The following is a 12,657-nucleotide window of genomic DNA, read 5'->3' as shown; positions in this document are numbered from 1 at the left end:
AGGAGAATTCAAACCTTCCTCAGGTCTGTACCTTCCCATGGAAGGTGATTGTGTTACTGCAAGGAGGAACTGAAGTGATTTAAAGGGTCCCATATGTAACCAGGCCCTCCAGAGCAGAGCCTTTCTTGTGAACTCCTGTGGAGGCAGCTTTCCTTTTTCCTTTTGCCTTTCTCCCTTCTCTCAGCAGCAAGCAGAATAACAGGATGAGCTTTTATCCTTTCCCAGAAACACTCTTCCCAGGCAGTGCTGGAAGTAGGTAGAAATCTCTCCCAGGTCCCATTTGGTAACTCCCAGATTACCAGAAATCATTAACAGAGAAGGTTTTCCAACCCATATTTGCAGGAATGTCCCTGTGGGAATTACCAGGGACATTAGCTGTTACCCTGACTGGTTCCCTGCAAGAAGGCTGTGCCCCAGAGAATGAGGGCAGGGACAGGACCTCAGGAGACTTCCTTGGCTTAGCTGTGCTTTTTCTGGTCACCTCCAACCCAGTAAGCAGACACTGTACCAGGTATTTGGTTGGAAGGTGCTGCAAGCTCATCTAGGAGTGGAGGAATGAAGTCCCATTTATGGGGCAAAAACATTCTGGTGGGGAAGGGTGGGAGTAAGGAGGATCAGGGCCCTGCCAGCTCATCCAGCCACGTTATCAGGCTGCAATCAGATGCCTCAGCTGCTCCTTTCCCAGCACAGGACACTCAGCCAGGCATCAAGTCTTCTTGCTATGGACTCCTGGCATCAAATAGAGCCATTAAGCACAAGGCAAGGGAACATTGCCCAGGCCAGGCTGTGGTGAGACCGTTGATCCATCATTTGCCATGGATGCAGCAGGCTGTGCTTTTGAGAGAGCAGAGATGCATTTCCTTGCTGGGTTGGGCAGGACAGGCTGGTGCTGCTCGTGGTGAGCCAAAGCTTCAGTGCCCCCCTCCCAGCCCTGGGCTCTGGCAGCACTGGGCGGCACTGCTTTGGGGAGCCTCAGTGGTCAGCAGGGCTGACGAGGCAGAGATGTCCACGTGCTGCCTCTTTGCCAGGCCCTAATGACTGAGTGGGAGGAAAGGGAAAGTAGGATCTGGCAGGCTGAGCCAGGAGCTGGGCTGAGTCCACACCACAGACCCTGGCTGCCTCCAGCCAGTATCATCCCGCCGTTTGTCTGCTTGCTAAATAATTGAGCAGATTTTCTATTAAGCCTCCTCCAGAGTGAGCTAATGGAGCAGCGCTGGCCAGAGCTGGTGTCAAGATCCTGACGGGAGCGAGCGCAGGGGAAGGGGTGAGGTCAGAAGGTGAGGCTGTGGTCCCCTGTGTGTGAGGGCACACTGTAATTAGGGCTGGGCATATAGGTTAGAATGGGCTTTGTGGGAAGTGAGTGGCTATCCTGGGCTGGGGATGAGCTGTGCTGTGCCAGGGCTTGGCCACTGCTCTGCTCCTTGGACTTCCCCCATGCCCCATGGACACCACCCCCTCAGAGGTAGGGGCACGATGCTCTCGGTGTGAGGGTTGGAGGAACCCTGGAGGCAGACTAAGCAGAGTCTGCTCAGTTGCCAAATGGTTTTGGGATCACCTCCACTGGAAAGCTCAGGAGATCCCAGTCTGCAGGTTCCCAACAGTCACCTACCTATGTGCTCAAGCACTGCTGGGACCCTGGGGATTTGGCTGATCGCTGTGGACACGGTAGTTCTCTGCAGTCCTGCAGGCATTCCATGGACCACTCAGTCTAAAGGAGTCCTTGCTACCTTGCTCTAAAGTCTCAGAAGATAGATGGGACCCCAGTCTTGCAGTGTATAACATATCAGGGCAAGTGTGAGCAAGAGCATGGAAGAATGACTAGCTCAGACATAGGTTTCATGGTTAAAAAAGGAGTCTGGTCTTGCAGTTTTTACAAGCTGCCAGCTCCAAATGCTGTGTCCTGAGCACTGGGGCTGCCAGGGCTGGGCTCTCCCAGCGCCTCAAGGCTGCTGGGCACACACTGGGAGGCAGGAGCAGGCATTGTGATGGCCAGCACCAGGCTTTGCTGCTTTGAGCTCTCTGGAAAACTGTGAGCATCGTAAGGAAAGGATTCAGGTCCAGCCACGTTCATCACGGGTCCAGCCCCAGTGGCAGGAGGACAGGACTGGACTGGCATTCAGTGCACGCAGTTGTCCTGGCTGAGGTGTGAAGTGCCAGGGGAGGCAGGAGTCAGCACTGGATGCTGGTCCTCAAAGCCAGTCCTTATCCCAAAGCTAGTTCCTGTCCCCACACATGCTGGCACAGCTTCCTGCGTGCTGGGGCTGCTGTGCTTTGTGCTGACTCACTGCTTTACTCTGGAGTCAAGAAGCAGGAGGGTGGTTTGGCAGGAGATGGGGCTGTGATGGTGCAGATGGCTGCTGAGACAGGACAGGGTATTCCTTGGGGAACATCCATTAGGTTTCTCAACTCCCGCCTGTCAGAGAGGCTGTGCTCCCGGCTATGTTTTTCCTTGCTGAGATGTTCTGCCTTTCAGGCTGCTTAATGAACTGCTTTGACAAATTCGAACCACCCTCCCCTGCTCATTGGAGCAGCAATGTGGTGTGGGATCCTTCCTAAGCATCAGGAAGGTGTGAAAAGCAGCAGCAGGATTTTCATGGTTAAAGGCAATGGGATCCCTGGGGGCAGCACTGATACAGACCTCAGATATGCTGTTCCCAACAGAGCAAGGCTCAGCCTTCCTGCAGGGATAGGAGAATTGCAGGCAGCCTAGAAGAGTTCTCCTGGGCTTTTCCAGGCTGGTGTGTCACTGGAGAGTCCCTGAGCTCCCTGAGAGCTTTTCTTATGCTCCTTGGACTGAGCTTTCCCTAAGCTTCAGTTGTTACCCTCAGCTGAGGATGCAGGTTTGCAGGAGCACTAATGCCTGGGAAGCTGGTGTTGGCACCAGGGAAGGGCAAGGTTATGAGGAGACCGAGGATGGAGACAGCGGGTGGGTAACACTCAACTTGGGTGCTGGAGCCTGGAGCAGCATTCCACTTTTCCTTTTGGAGGAAGATGTGGTGCTTAGATGTGGCAAATGCTCTGGCATGGGCTTGGCATGGTCTCAGCAGGCATGGGTGGCTCTGGGGGCAGTGCCCTGGTGTGGTTTAGACCTGGGTGCACTCACCTGGGTCTCTTCTCTTTCCCAGACATTCCCAGGTCAAATTGAAACCATCCTTCCCATGGATCCCTGCCGGGGTGCAAAGCCAGGGGGTGGCAGCACCTCATCCCCACCCTCAAGGTGTCACTCTGTCTGACGCCTCGTCACCCCCTGGCAGCCCCCGGTGTGGCCGGCGCGGTGTCCTGGGCTCATCGGGAGGCTGCGCTAACACGAGGTGACAGGGCCAGCAGTGCTGGGTGTGGGGGAGCAAGGGCACAGCGTGGCAGGGCCTGTCGCTCCACATCCCATCACCTTCGGGGCCGCAGGGACACGGATCACGGATCAGCGTGGAGCTGCGCGCAAGGTCGGCGTCAGGAGCAGTGCTGGGAGGCGGCAGCTGTCTCAGGATGGCTGCTCCTCCAAACACTGTCCCCTCTTTAGATGGGTGAGGGGTTTCTGACAAGTGCTTTAGGCACAGTTGGGTTTTTGTTGGGAAAAAAGCTGCTTGTTGACTGGCAGGAAAACTTGAAGGATGTGTGCTAGTGCTGTCCCAATGCCACAGGGACATTCCCCTCCCACCAGTCACAGGGCTGCCAGCAGCTCTTGGGGCCAGGACGCTCAGCCAAGATGGGGTTGCAGGTTGGGGTGCAGTTCTGTGAAGGGTCCTGGTCCCTGTTGTGTCTGAGCTGTGTTCCTGCCTGCAGGATGGCCCCGGCCTGCCCTGTGCTGCACATGGCAGCCACATGCTCCTGCTCCAGCTGGGGATGGGATGCTGGTGGCCAGCAAATGGGTAGGATACCCTTATCCCTCTGTAGGGTCAGGCAGGTGTTTTGGGAGGCAGAGCCAGCCCCTATGCCAGGCCAATGCAGGGCTGGATGACAGGAAAGGCAGTGAAGGTTACATCGAGTCGGGGGTCTCCATCTGCAGGAGACACTGGGACTGAGACAAAGGCAGGGCCAGTCCCCTCCTGAGCATTAACTCTCCCCTGCATCTAAACCCTGCTCATCCCTTTCAGGGTCTGGATGTGCCCTTGTGTCAGTCACTGCTGCTCCCTCCTGATCTCCCAGGCATCACTTTGGGGACCTGCCCTCCAGGGAAAAGCCTCCTCTCACGGCAGTCCCAGGCCTGCTCAGCACATTTAACCCCCTCACCGAGGCCACCCCAATGCCATTTGATGGGAACAGAGGCTGCGAGCCTTGTGCCAGGCCTTGTGCCAGGCCAGCAGGAATTCAGGGCTCCCTCAGACCCCCAGCTCCCACTGCTGTGCCCAGGAGCTGCGAGGTGGCTGCACGCTGCTGCAAGGGCAAGGAGACACTCAGCCCAGCGTGAGCTTAAAAAAATAGGCATTTTTATTCCAATGGAACTAGAGAATTACGACCCAGGAGAGGGGAGGATTACTCACATTTATCGATAGGCTGATTAGGTTACTGCCTAAATAGCTGTGCTTGAGCAGTGTCCGCCTCAAGGAGAAGCAGCGCAGGAGCGTGGCGCAGCGGAGACCTCGTTGTCCTTGGTGGCACGGGGAGCTCTGAGCAATGCGGGCCGGGGCGCTGTGTCGCGTCACCTAATCCTGCCTTCACTATTTACAGCTCCTCGGGAAGCAAAAGCTTGTAAGGTGTGCTTGGCTGCTTGGCTGGGCAGGCGCTGAGCTCCATCCCCACTGCGTGGCCACGTTTGGGGAGAGGGTTTGTACCCCCCTTTGTGATGGGGTCACGCTCCCCCTGCTCCCAGCCATGGCATGCTGATAGGGACTGGCACGGGCTGGGAGACCACGGTGGCATCGCCATCCCCAGAGGCCCTGTCATGAGTGAGGGCAGTGTCCCACATGTCACAGCTATTCCTTGGCCTGGGGGTCTGTGGTGGCGGTCTCAGGTTGGGCATCTCATGACTGGGGACGTGGCAGATCCCCAGTGTCACCATTAGGGAGGGTGGGTGCCCAAAAGAAGGGGGTTTTCTCTGGCGTGCTGGGTTCATCAGCATTACCCTTATGCTAACGAGGCTCTTGCCAGTGGATTATGCAAGGAGTTCTTGATGGGCACCAATGTGCCTGAGACCCAAAACCCACCAGGAGCCCATGGCTGAAGCAGTTGTGGGTGATGATGACCACTCCCATGGGTCGCAGTCAAGCCAGGGGTGCCCAATAATCCTGTCCTAGCAACGATGGAGGCCAGCTGTCATGAGGCCCTGGTTCTTCTCCCAGCTCTGCCCCGCTACGACACAATGGGGGTGTCAGAAAAAACAGAACTGATGGACTCTGTGTCTGACTTGAGCTGCAGGACCTTGGGGTGCTTGGGGTCGGGGAACTCCTCGCCGAGGGCCAGGCGGATCTTGCCGTTCTGCGTCTCCCTGATGGGCTCGAGGAAGACGACGTGCTTGTTGGCGCTGGCCTTGCGGTTCAGCCCATCGGTGGCAGGGGGAGTGGTGCTGAGGATGGAGGACTGAGCGCTGCACTCCTGTGGGGGGCTGAGCGGGGCCGGCTTCTTGCAGCAGCGCAGGCAGCGGCACGGTGTGAGGTACAGGTAGATGATCACCAGCACCAGGCTCACGATGCAGCCCAGCAGAGTCGTGAGCCCAGTGCTGAAGGTCTCCCCGGCCGGCTTGGGGTACTGGACGGTCACGTTGAACTCGCACAGCCTGCTGAAATTGTGGGTGCTGTTGGTGAAGCCTACATAGACCCCCGAGTGCCAGGGCTTGGCCTTGGCGATCCTCAGGCTGCCGTTGCGAAAGACCTCCAGGGAGCCGTCGCTGTTCCCCGGGTGTTTGATGGGCTCGTGTTGAGGGGAGATCCACATGTAGGTGGTGGCCGAGGGCGGCAGGCTGGTGTTACAGGTGAGCAGGATGGGCTGGTCCACCATCACCTGGAAGGGCAAGAGGTGCGCGTCTTCGGGGCCCGCCGAGCAGTTCTCAAACATGGGGCTGTATTTGTGGGACTTTATCAGAGACCGGGGCACGTTGCCAGACACCTTGCAGGTGTGTTCCTCGAAGAAATCCTTCACGGAGCTGAATCCTCGCTGCTTCCAGCGCTGGAGCATCAGGTAGAGCGGGCAGCTGCACCTGATGGGGTTGTTGTGCAAGTACAAACCATTCCTGATGTTTTCGGGCAGAGCCGCCAGCACCTCCACGGGGATGCTGCTCAGGCTGTTGGAGGAGAGGTCCAGTGTGCGGAGGTTGTAGATCCCCAGCCCCTGCACTGCATGGAAGGGGAAGGTGGTCAGGTTGTTCCAGCTCAGGTAGACTTTCCGCAGACCACTCAGCTTGGCGAAGGCGTTTTCATCCACCCGCGTGATGCGGTTGTTGTAGAGCAGCAGCTCCTCCAAGCTCACCAGCGCCTCGAAGTAGTGCGACTTCACGGCGTGCAGGTGGTTGGAGGACATGTCCAGGTGCCGCAGGTAGGAAGCATTGTGGAAAGCCTGCGGAGAAAGGTCCCGAATCTGGTTGTGACTGATGTGGAGGGCCTCGAGGTGCGGGAGGGCGGCCAGCCAGCGGTCGTGGAGCTGGGTGAGGGCGTTGTGGCTGAGGTCCAGTGTGGTGGTGGTGGACGGCAGTGCCTGGGGCACAAGCTGCAGCGTCTGCCGGCTGCAGCTCAGCAGGTCGGAGGTGCAGATGCAGGCGGAGGGGCAGAGGTGGGACTGCGGGGACGCTCGGGGAGCGCGGCCGGGGGCGCACAACTGGAGCAGCAGCAGCAGCAGCTTCGCCACCCGCGGCCAGAGCGGGTCTGCGATCACCGGCGGGGACATTGTGGCGGGCGGGAACCCCTGTGCAGCCCGGCAGCACAGCCGGGCTCGATGAGACGCGAGAGAAAGCGTGTCGCCGGCCTCCCTGCTCTCCCCCGGTGCTGGGTTGGCTCTACCAAGCATCCAAAGACGCCCTTTTGCACCCCGCGAAGGAGGATCCCGATTCCAGCCGTGAGGCTTGAAGATAGTTAAAGGGCAGCATCGCCCTGCCCGGCTCACCTGAGGCTGCCCCGTACCTGTGCTCCGGCGGGCCGGGGGCGGCGGGGGGACGGCTGGGAGCCGCCGATCCGCATCAGGGGTGCTGAGGCGCTCCGGCGCTCTGTGTCGGGCTGTGTGTGGGCGCCTCGCCGCCTCCTGGAGCTGCGCATCCCTGGAGTGCGAAGTTTCTCAGCGCTCAGCGCCGCCGGGGCACATCCTCACGCTCCAGGCTCCGGGGAGCCCCGTCCGGGTCCCTCCCGGGCGGCACCTCCCGGGAGCGGGGCGCGCTGCGGGAGCGCGATCCCGCGCCTGCCCCTATTTAGGCGCGGGCGGTGCGCGGCGAGGGGGCCGGGCGGGATCCCATTGGCCCCGGCGCGGGGAGTGGTGGCCCCGGCCTTGGCCCCGGCCCTCCCTGCGAGTGGGCAGGGCGAGCGCAGCCCTGCGTGGTCGCTTGTTCCCGGGGGAGCTCAGGGCCGCTCCGGCAGTACCGGTGAGCAGCCGCGTCTCTCCCGCCGGAGAACGGCAGCTGCGACCGGCTCTAATCCGTAAAGCGGCTGCTCCGCCACTGCCCAGCCTCTGGGAGGATGCTGGAATAAACCCACCCCGTCGTTACCTCTGGGAGCCCCTCGTGTTCCATCCTGTGGCCAGGCTGGGAGTGGGGATGGCAGTCACCCCCCCGCAGTGCTCCTTATCTCCTAACTGGGGTTCTTCCCCCTGCGCACATCCTGACCACCTCCTGCACAAGCTGGCGGGCTCCCCCAGCACCCTCGGCCATGGGGTGAACAAACAGGATGGCCGAGCCCCCGTAAGGTCCCCACGGCAGAGGGGGAGCCGCGGGCTGCTGGTGGAGAAGGGGCGGCCACAGGGTGAAGGACACGCAGGAATGTCATTATCCAGAGCCCAGGCGGTTAGTGGGAAGAGGAGAGCTGGGGAATTGGTTTCCATTAGGGCAGCAAAAAGCTAATTTGGCGGCTGCGGCTGCTGCGAGTCAAGGGGCTGTTAACCCCCTGCACCCCGGCTCAGCCTGCACCAACCGGCTGTTCCCTCGCTCCTCCTGCCCCTCCTGCCGCTGGAGTGGCTGGGCTTGCCCCTGGGCCGGCCACGGAGCCAGCTCTGCTCCTTGCCAAGGGCCATGAACAGGCCACGGCACTGATGCCCCATGGAGACACCCATTAAGGTGCCCTTCATCCCTCCTACCTGTCCCTGCTGAGGCCAGGGAGAGCCACGGCTGCTCCCTCCTGTCTCGTGGGGGCACCTGCTTGCCCTGGGGGCACCCTGAGCTGTCCCCTTGCAGGGGGGCCACAGCCCCTGGCGTGAGGCTGCTGTGGGACATCTCCCCTTCTCCCCCGCGGGGCTGTGACACAGGGTAGCGCTGGCAGCCCCAGCCACTCCCTGGGCACCAGTGCGAGGGCTGCAGCCTCAGCAAGTGCTGATGCACCGTATCGATCGCCAGAGCCTCCAAGTCGAGGCTGACAGAGGAGGAGGAGGAGGAAGATGGCTGCTACACTTTGGCTGCAGTTGGGCCTCTTTCCCTGGCTCTCAGGGAGCGGGGGGACCAGCAGCTGGGGCTGCAGTGGGGTGACCTGGGCCTGCAGGGCGTGCTGTCTGTGGTCTGACTGTGTCCCTTGGCAGGGCCGAGCGAGCGACGGCGGTGCTGCTGGCGGATCCCTGCTTCCAGCTGCGCTCCATCCAGTACCTGCTGGGCCACGCCGAGCCCTCGGCCCTGGCAGCTGCTGCCCCTGCCACGGACAAGCGCCATTTCTCCCTGCACACCTGTAAGTGCTGGCACTGCGCTGGGAGCTGGGCTGTGCTCACCACCTGCCCACAGCTGGGCTGGGAACGGGGCTGCTGGTGGTGTCTGTGTCCCCTGCAACACATCCCTGCCCTTTTAGTCCTGGGGACAGACATCCATGACCCTTATCCCCCACCAGGGGCACTTTGGATGGGGATGTCTCCAGTGCCTGCTTGTCAGCAGTTCTGTCCCTCTCAGTGCCCAATGTCCAGCTTGCTGTCCCCAGCACGGGGATCCCTGTCCTGGCTGGTCCCCAAGGGATACAGCCACCCTGCATCACCCAGAAGCCTCAGGGCAGCCCGAGGGTCCCGTCTACCCTACACACACCCACTCTGTTCCCCCAGACACAGAGTACATCAGTGCTGAGGAGCTGGCAAAGGTGGAGAAGATGCTGAGCCACCTGAGCGAGGAGTCCAAGCAGGCAGCTGCCACCACACTGGTGAGTGTTCCCTCTCCCCAGCCCTGTCCCCCATCCTCAGCAGCAGCCCCAGCTCTGGCACAGCTGCCCTGAGACACATGGCTTTGTCTGCCACATAACTGCCCGGTGACCCCCACAGCCCACCAGCGAGGAGGACCTGTGCCCCATCTGCTACGCACACCCCATCTCCGCCATCTTCAGGCCCTGCTCCCACAAGTCATGCAAGTGAGTAGCTCCCATGCCTGAGCCCCACCAGGGCAACTGCCAGCCCCCAGCCGCCCTGTGCCATGAGGGTGGGGGGCTGATGCTCTTTCCTCCTCTGTCCCAGAGCCTGTATCAACCAGCACCTGATGAACAACAAGGACTGCTTCTTCTGCAAGGCCACCATCACGGGGGTGGACGACTTCACCAAGCCAGCCAGCTCGTAGAGCCCAGCCCCGCCCCACAGGCTCCCTCAGATGACTGGGGTGGCCCCTCTGCCCCATGCTGGCTTGTCCCCAAACGCTTGCCCTGCTCAGGGCCGTGGGACCCTCACCCAGAGGGCCAGGACCCAGCACGGGGCTGCAGCGTGGGGTGGGGGGCTGCAGGGTGGGAGAGGCCAGCGTCCCCTTGCCTGGCAGCCTCTCTGCCCCGTGGGCCTTTCTCAGGGAGGGGAGCCCGAGGCCTCGGCTCTGCGGCAGCGCTGGGAACATGTGGCAGCTCCAGGGCAGGGGGGCCGGGCTGGGCGTTCGGGCTGTTAACTTGCCCCTGGCTGGGGGCTGACTTCGTGAAATGCAACATTAAATTATTCTTCCTTATGTGGTCCCTTGAGACACAGGGAGGGGAAGCCAGACCAGCCCTGGCAAGCGACCCAGTGTTTGGGCCGTGCTCAGGTAACGCTGAACAGTAAATGGAAATATAAATATTTAATCCGAGGAGGGCGGGGTCACAGGGCACTCTGCTACATGATGATGCGCGGCTCTGGCACGGACTCGGCGATGGATTTGTGTGGCAGCACGTTGGCCCCGTTGAGGTAGAGCTCGTCGTTGACAATGACGTCCTCGCCCAGCACGGTCACGTTCTCCATGCGCACCTGCCCGGAGAGGCCCCGTCACACCTGCCCGGCTCAGCCCCAGGGCTGTGCTCCCACTCCTGCCCACAGGCACCGGCACATCCCTCCAGCCACGGCCCGAGGAGCAGGGAGGGCAAGAGCTGAGCTTCAATACCCTGCAGGGGTACCCAGGGCCTCACCCACTGGCCCACGGAGCAGCTCCAGCCCACAATGCAGGACTCCAGCCAGGAGTGGGAGCGGATGCGGGCCCCCTCCAGCACGGTGCAGCGCTTGATGCGCACCCCGTCCTCCACCACCACGCCAGCCCCGATCGTCACATTGGGTCCGATGACACAGTTTGCCCCAATCTTGGCACTGGGGTCCTGGAAGGAAGATGGGCTGTGCCAGATTTGGAAGGGCAGACAGAGCTCTTGGCACAGCCCAGGCCGCTCGGCCAGCGTGGGGACAAGAGGGCACAGCTCGAGGTTGGAAGTGAGGAGAGCAGTGGGATGGCACGGAGAGCCCAAGGGGTGGTGTGCTGGGGGCTGGCACTTACCACCAGCACATTCCCTACAACACCGGGCCCCGAGTGCAGCTTCTCAGGGTGCTGAGCCCGCAGTGCCTGCAGGTACATGCACATGCCCGTGAGGAAGTCCTTTGGCTGCCCAATGTCCATCCAGAAGCCTGTGGGGACAGAGCCATGGTGACAACCCCCAGAGCAGGGGTGGCAGAGCAGGCAAGACCCCCTGATGCTGCCTGCACTGTGCACAGGGCCTTACCCTGCAGCTCCATGGCATAGAGCTGCCCGTCCTGCGCCATGGCCGGGAAGATCTCCTTCTCGATGGAGGTGGGGCGCAGCTGCAGGGACAGGGAGCAGGGCTGAGCAGGGAGCCGGGAGCCCAGCCCCCTAGCCCAGCCCAGCCCAGCGCCCCGGCTTGTACCTGGATGCGCTGCAGGATGCCGGGGTTAAAGATGTAGAGCCCGGCGTTGATCTTGTTAGACACAAAGACGCGCGGCTTCTCCACGAAGCGGCAGATGCGGCCGGTGTCGGCCTCGCACACCACCACGCCGTACTTGGCCGGCTCCTCCACGCGGGTCACCACCAGCGAGCCCTCGCCGCCGTGCTGCCGGTGGAAACGGGCCAACGCCGCGAAGGGGAACTCGCAGATCACGTCGCTGTTGAGGACAAAGAAGGGCTCCCCGTCCTCGGCCAGCAGGTCCCGGGCCAGTGCCAGCGGCCCCGCTGCCCGGCCGGGAGTGACCCCGCGGGGACGCGGTGAGCCCAGTGCCCGGGTCCTGCTGGCCCCGCCTCTGCCCGCCCCAACATCCCTCCCCCAAAGTCCCCAGTCCCTCTGGATCCTCAGCTGGCTTCGCTATCCCTGGTCCTGCCCATATCCATCCTGGCATCCCCTCCCGGTGCTCCCGGTCCACCCATCCCTACGCTGTCCATACCCACGCTGCTGTCCACGCTGTCCCCCTCCCGTTGTCCCCCAACCCTGCCGGACCCATCCCGGTGTCCCCCCCAGCACGCACCCCGCTGTCCCCGACCTCTTCCATCCCTCTCGCCCCGCCCCCGGAACGTATCCTACCTGTGCCCAGCGGCTCCTTCTCGTGGGACATGGAGATGCGGATGCCGAGCTGCGGGCACAGGGTGAGTGGCGGGGAGGGCCGGGTTGCGAAGGGAGGCGGGGGGGAGGTGGAAGGGCCCTTACCCGTTGTTCCTGCTCCCGCATGGCGGCTTCCAGCGCCTCCGACATGTAGCTCACCGCCAGCACCACATGGCTGACGCCCGCCTGCGGGAGCGCGGGTCAGCCGGCGGCGGGGCGGCCCCCGCACCCCCCGCGCCCCGCGCCCCCACCTGCCGGAGAGCCTCCAGCTGGTGCAGCAGCACCGCCTTGTTGCAGAACTCCACCAGCGGCTTCGGCCGGCTCAGGGTCAGCGGCCGCAGCCGCGTCCCGAAGCCGCCCACGAGGATCAGCGCCCGCATCCCCCGCGTCCCGCGCCAGCGCCCGCACCGACACGTCAGCGCCCGGCGCGCTGGGCGCGTCACCGCAGCGCGGCCCCGCCCCGCCCGCGTCCTGCAGCCCGCCCCCGGCACAGAGCCCGCCCCGCACAGCCAGCCCGCCCCCGGTACAGAACCCGCGCCCCTCCTACAGCCCTCCCGCGTCCTACAGCCCGCTCCGCACACCCAGCCCGCCCCGCTCCTATAGCCCGCCCCCGGCACAGAGCCCGCCCTGGTCCTCCAGCCCGCCCGCCTGGGTCCTAGAGTCCGCCCAGATGCCGTCGCCCGTCCGCTCCCAGCGCTCATCCGCACTCTCTTCCCGCCCGCCCCCGGGGCAGAGCGGTCCCGCTCGCTCCCCGCCGCAGCGGTCCCGGCTGCAGCCCTGCCCGGGCTCCCCCGAGGACAAG

The 12,657-nt window shown here is 62.6% G+C and overlaps 3 protein-coding genes across 6 annotated transcripts in view; 1 reads left to right on the top strand and 2 right to left on the bottom strand.

Moving 5' to 3' along the window:
- The window catches only part of RNF123 (ring finger protein 123), a 48,100-nt gene extending 38,085 nt beyond the window's left edge, over nt 1-10,015 (top strand). For all 4 annotated transcript variants that reach the window (XM_050313354.1, XM_050313355.1, XM_050313353.1 and 1 more), the window contains 4 exons: nt 8,641-8,783; nt 9,145-9,239; nt 9,358-9,443; nt 9,547-10,015. In XM_050313354.1, the coding sequence (XP_050169311.1) occupies nt 8,641-8,783; nt 9,145-9,239; nt 9,358-9,443; nt 9,547-9,646 (424 nt within the window). In that variant the 3' untranslated portion in view covers nt 9,647-10,015. The remainder of the gene's footprint in view (nt 1-8,640; nt 8,784-9,144; nt 9,240-9,357; nt 9,444-9,546) is intronic.
- On the bottom strand, nt 4,403-7,363 carry AMIGO3 (adhesion molecule with Ig like domain 3). Its single transcript, XM_050313359.1, has one exon. The coding sequence runs from the start codon at nt 6,931-6,933 to the stop codon at nt 5,287-5,289; it is 1,647 nt and encodes a 548-aa protein (XP_050169316.1). The 5' UTR covers nt 6,934-7,363; the 3' UTR covers nt 4,403-5,286.
- A 93-nt stretch (nt 10,016-10,108) lies between the features above and the next one.
- On the bottom strand, nt 10,109-12,296 carry GMPPB (GDP-mannose pyrophosphorylase B). The gene is made up of 8 exons (XM_050313360.1): nt 12,107-12,296; nt 11,961-12,041; nt 11,838-11,886; nt 11,190-11,491; nt 11,028-11,106; nt 10,805-10,932; nt 10,449-10,631; nt 10,109-10,290 (listed from the first exon to the last, which is right to left on the bottom strand). Exons 1-8 carry the CDS (start codon nt 12,233-12,235, stop codon nt 10,159-10,161), a joined length of 1,083 nt encoding a protein of 360 aa, XP_050169317.1. The 5' UTR covers nt 12,236-12,296; the 3' UTR covers nt 10,109-10,158.
- Between the last annotated feature and the right edge of the window lie 361 nt (nt 12,297-12,657).

This window comes from Myiozetetes cayanensis, unplaced genomic scaffold (genome assembly GCF_022539395.1).
Source record: "Myiozetetes cayanensis isolate MyiCay16 unplaced genomic scaffold, myiCay2020 scf18, whole genome shotgun sequence".
Taxonomy (NCBI): domain Eukaryota; kingdom Metazoa; phylum Chordata; class Aves; order Passeriformes; family Tyrannidae; genus Myiozetetes; species Myiozetetes cayanensis.
Note: the sequence above shows the minus strand (reverse complement) of the source record. Positions and strands in the feature narration are given on the sequence as shown.

What these genes read in the sequence shown, in the direction of transcription:
- GMPPB (XM_050313360.1), bottom strand. Translation starts at nt 12,235, where the DNA reads ATGCGGGCGCTGATCCTCGTGGGCGGCTTCGGGACGCGGCTGCGGCCG. An exon ending in TGCGGGAGCAGGAACAACGG is followed by an intron (nt 11,887 to 11,960) that starts GTAAGGGCCCTT and finishes CTGTGCCCGCAG; the next exon opens with CTCGGCATCCGCATCTCCAT. An exon ending in GAAGGAGCCGCTGGGCACAG is followed by an intron (nt 11,492 to 11,837) that starts GTAGGATACGTT and finishes CCGGCCGGGCAG; the next exon opens with CGGGGCCGCTGGCACTGGCC.
- AMIGO3 (XM_050313359.1), bottom strand. Translation starts at nt 6,933, where the DNA reads ATGCTTGGTAGAGCCAACCCAGCACCGGGGGAGAGCAGGGAGGCCGGC.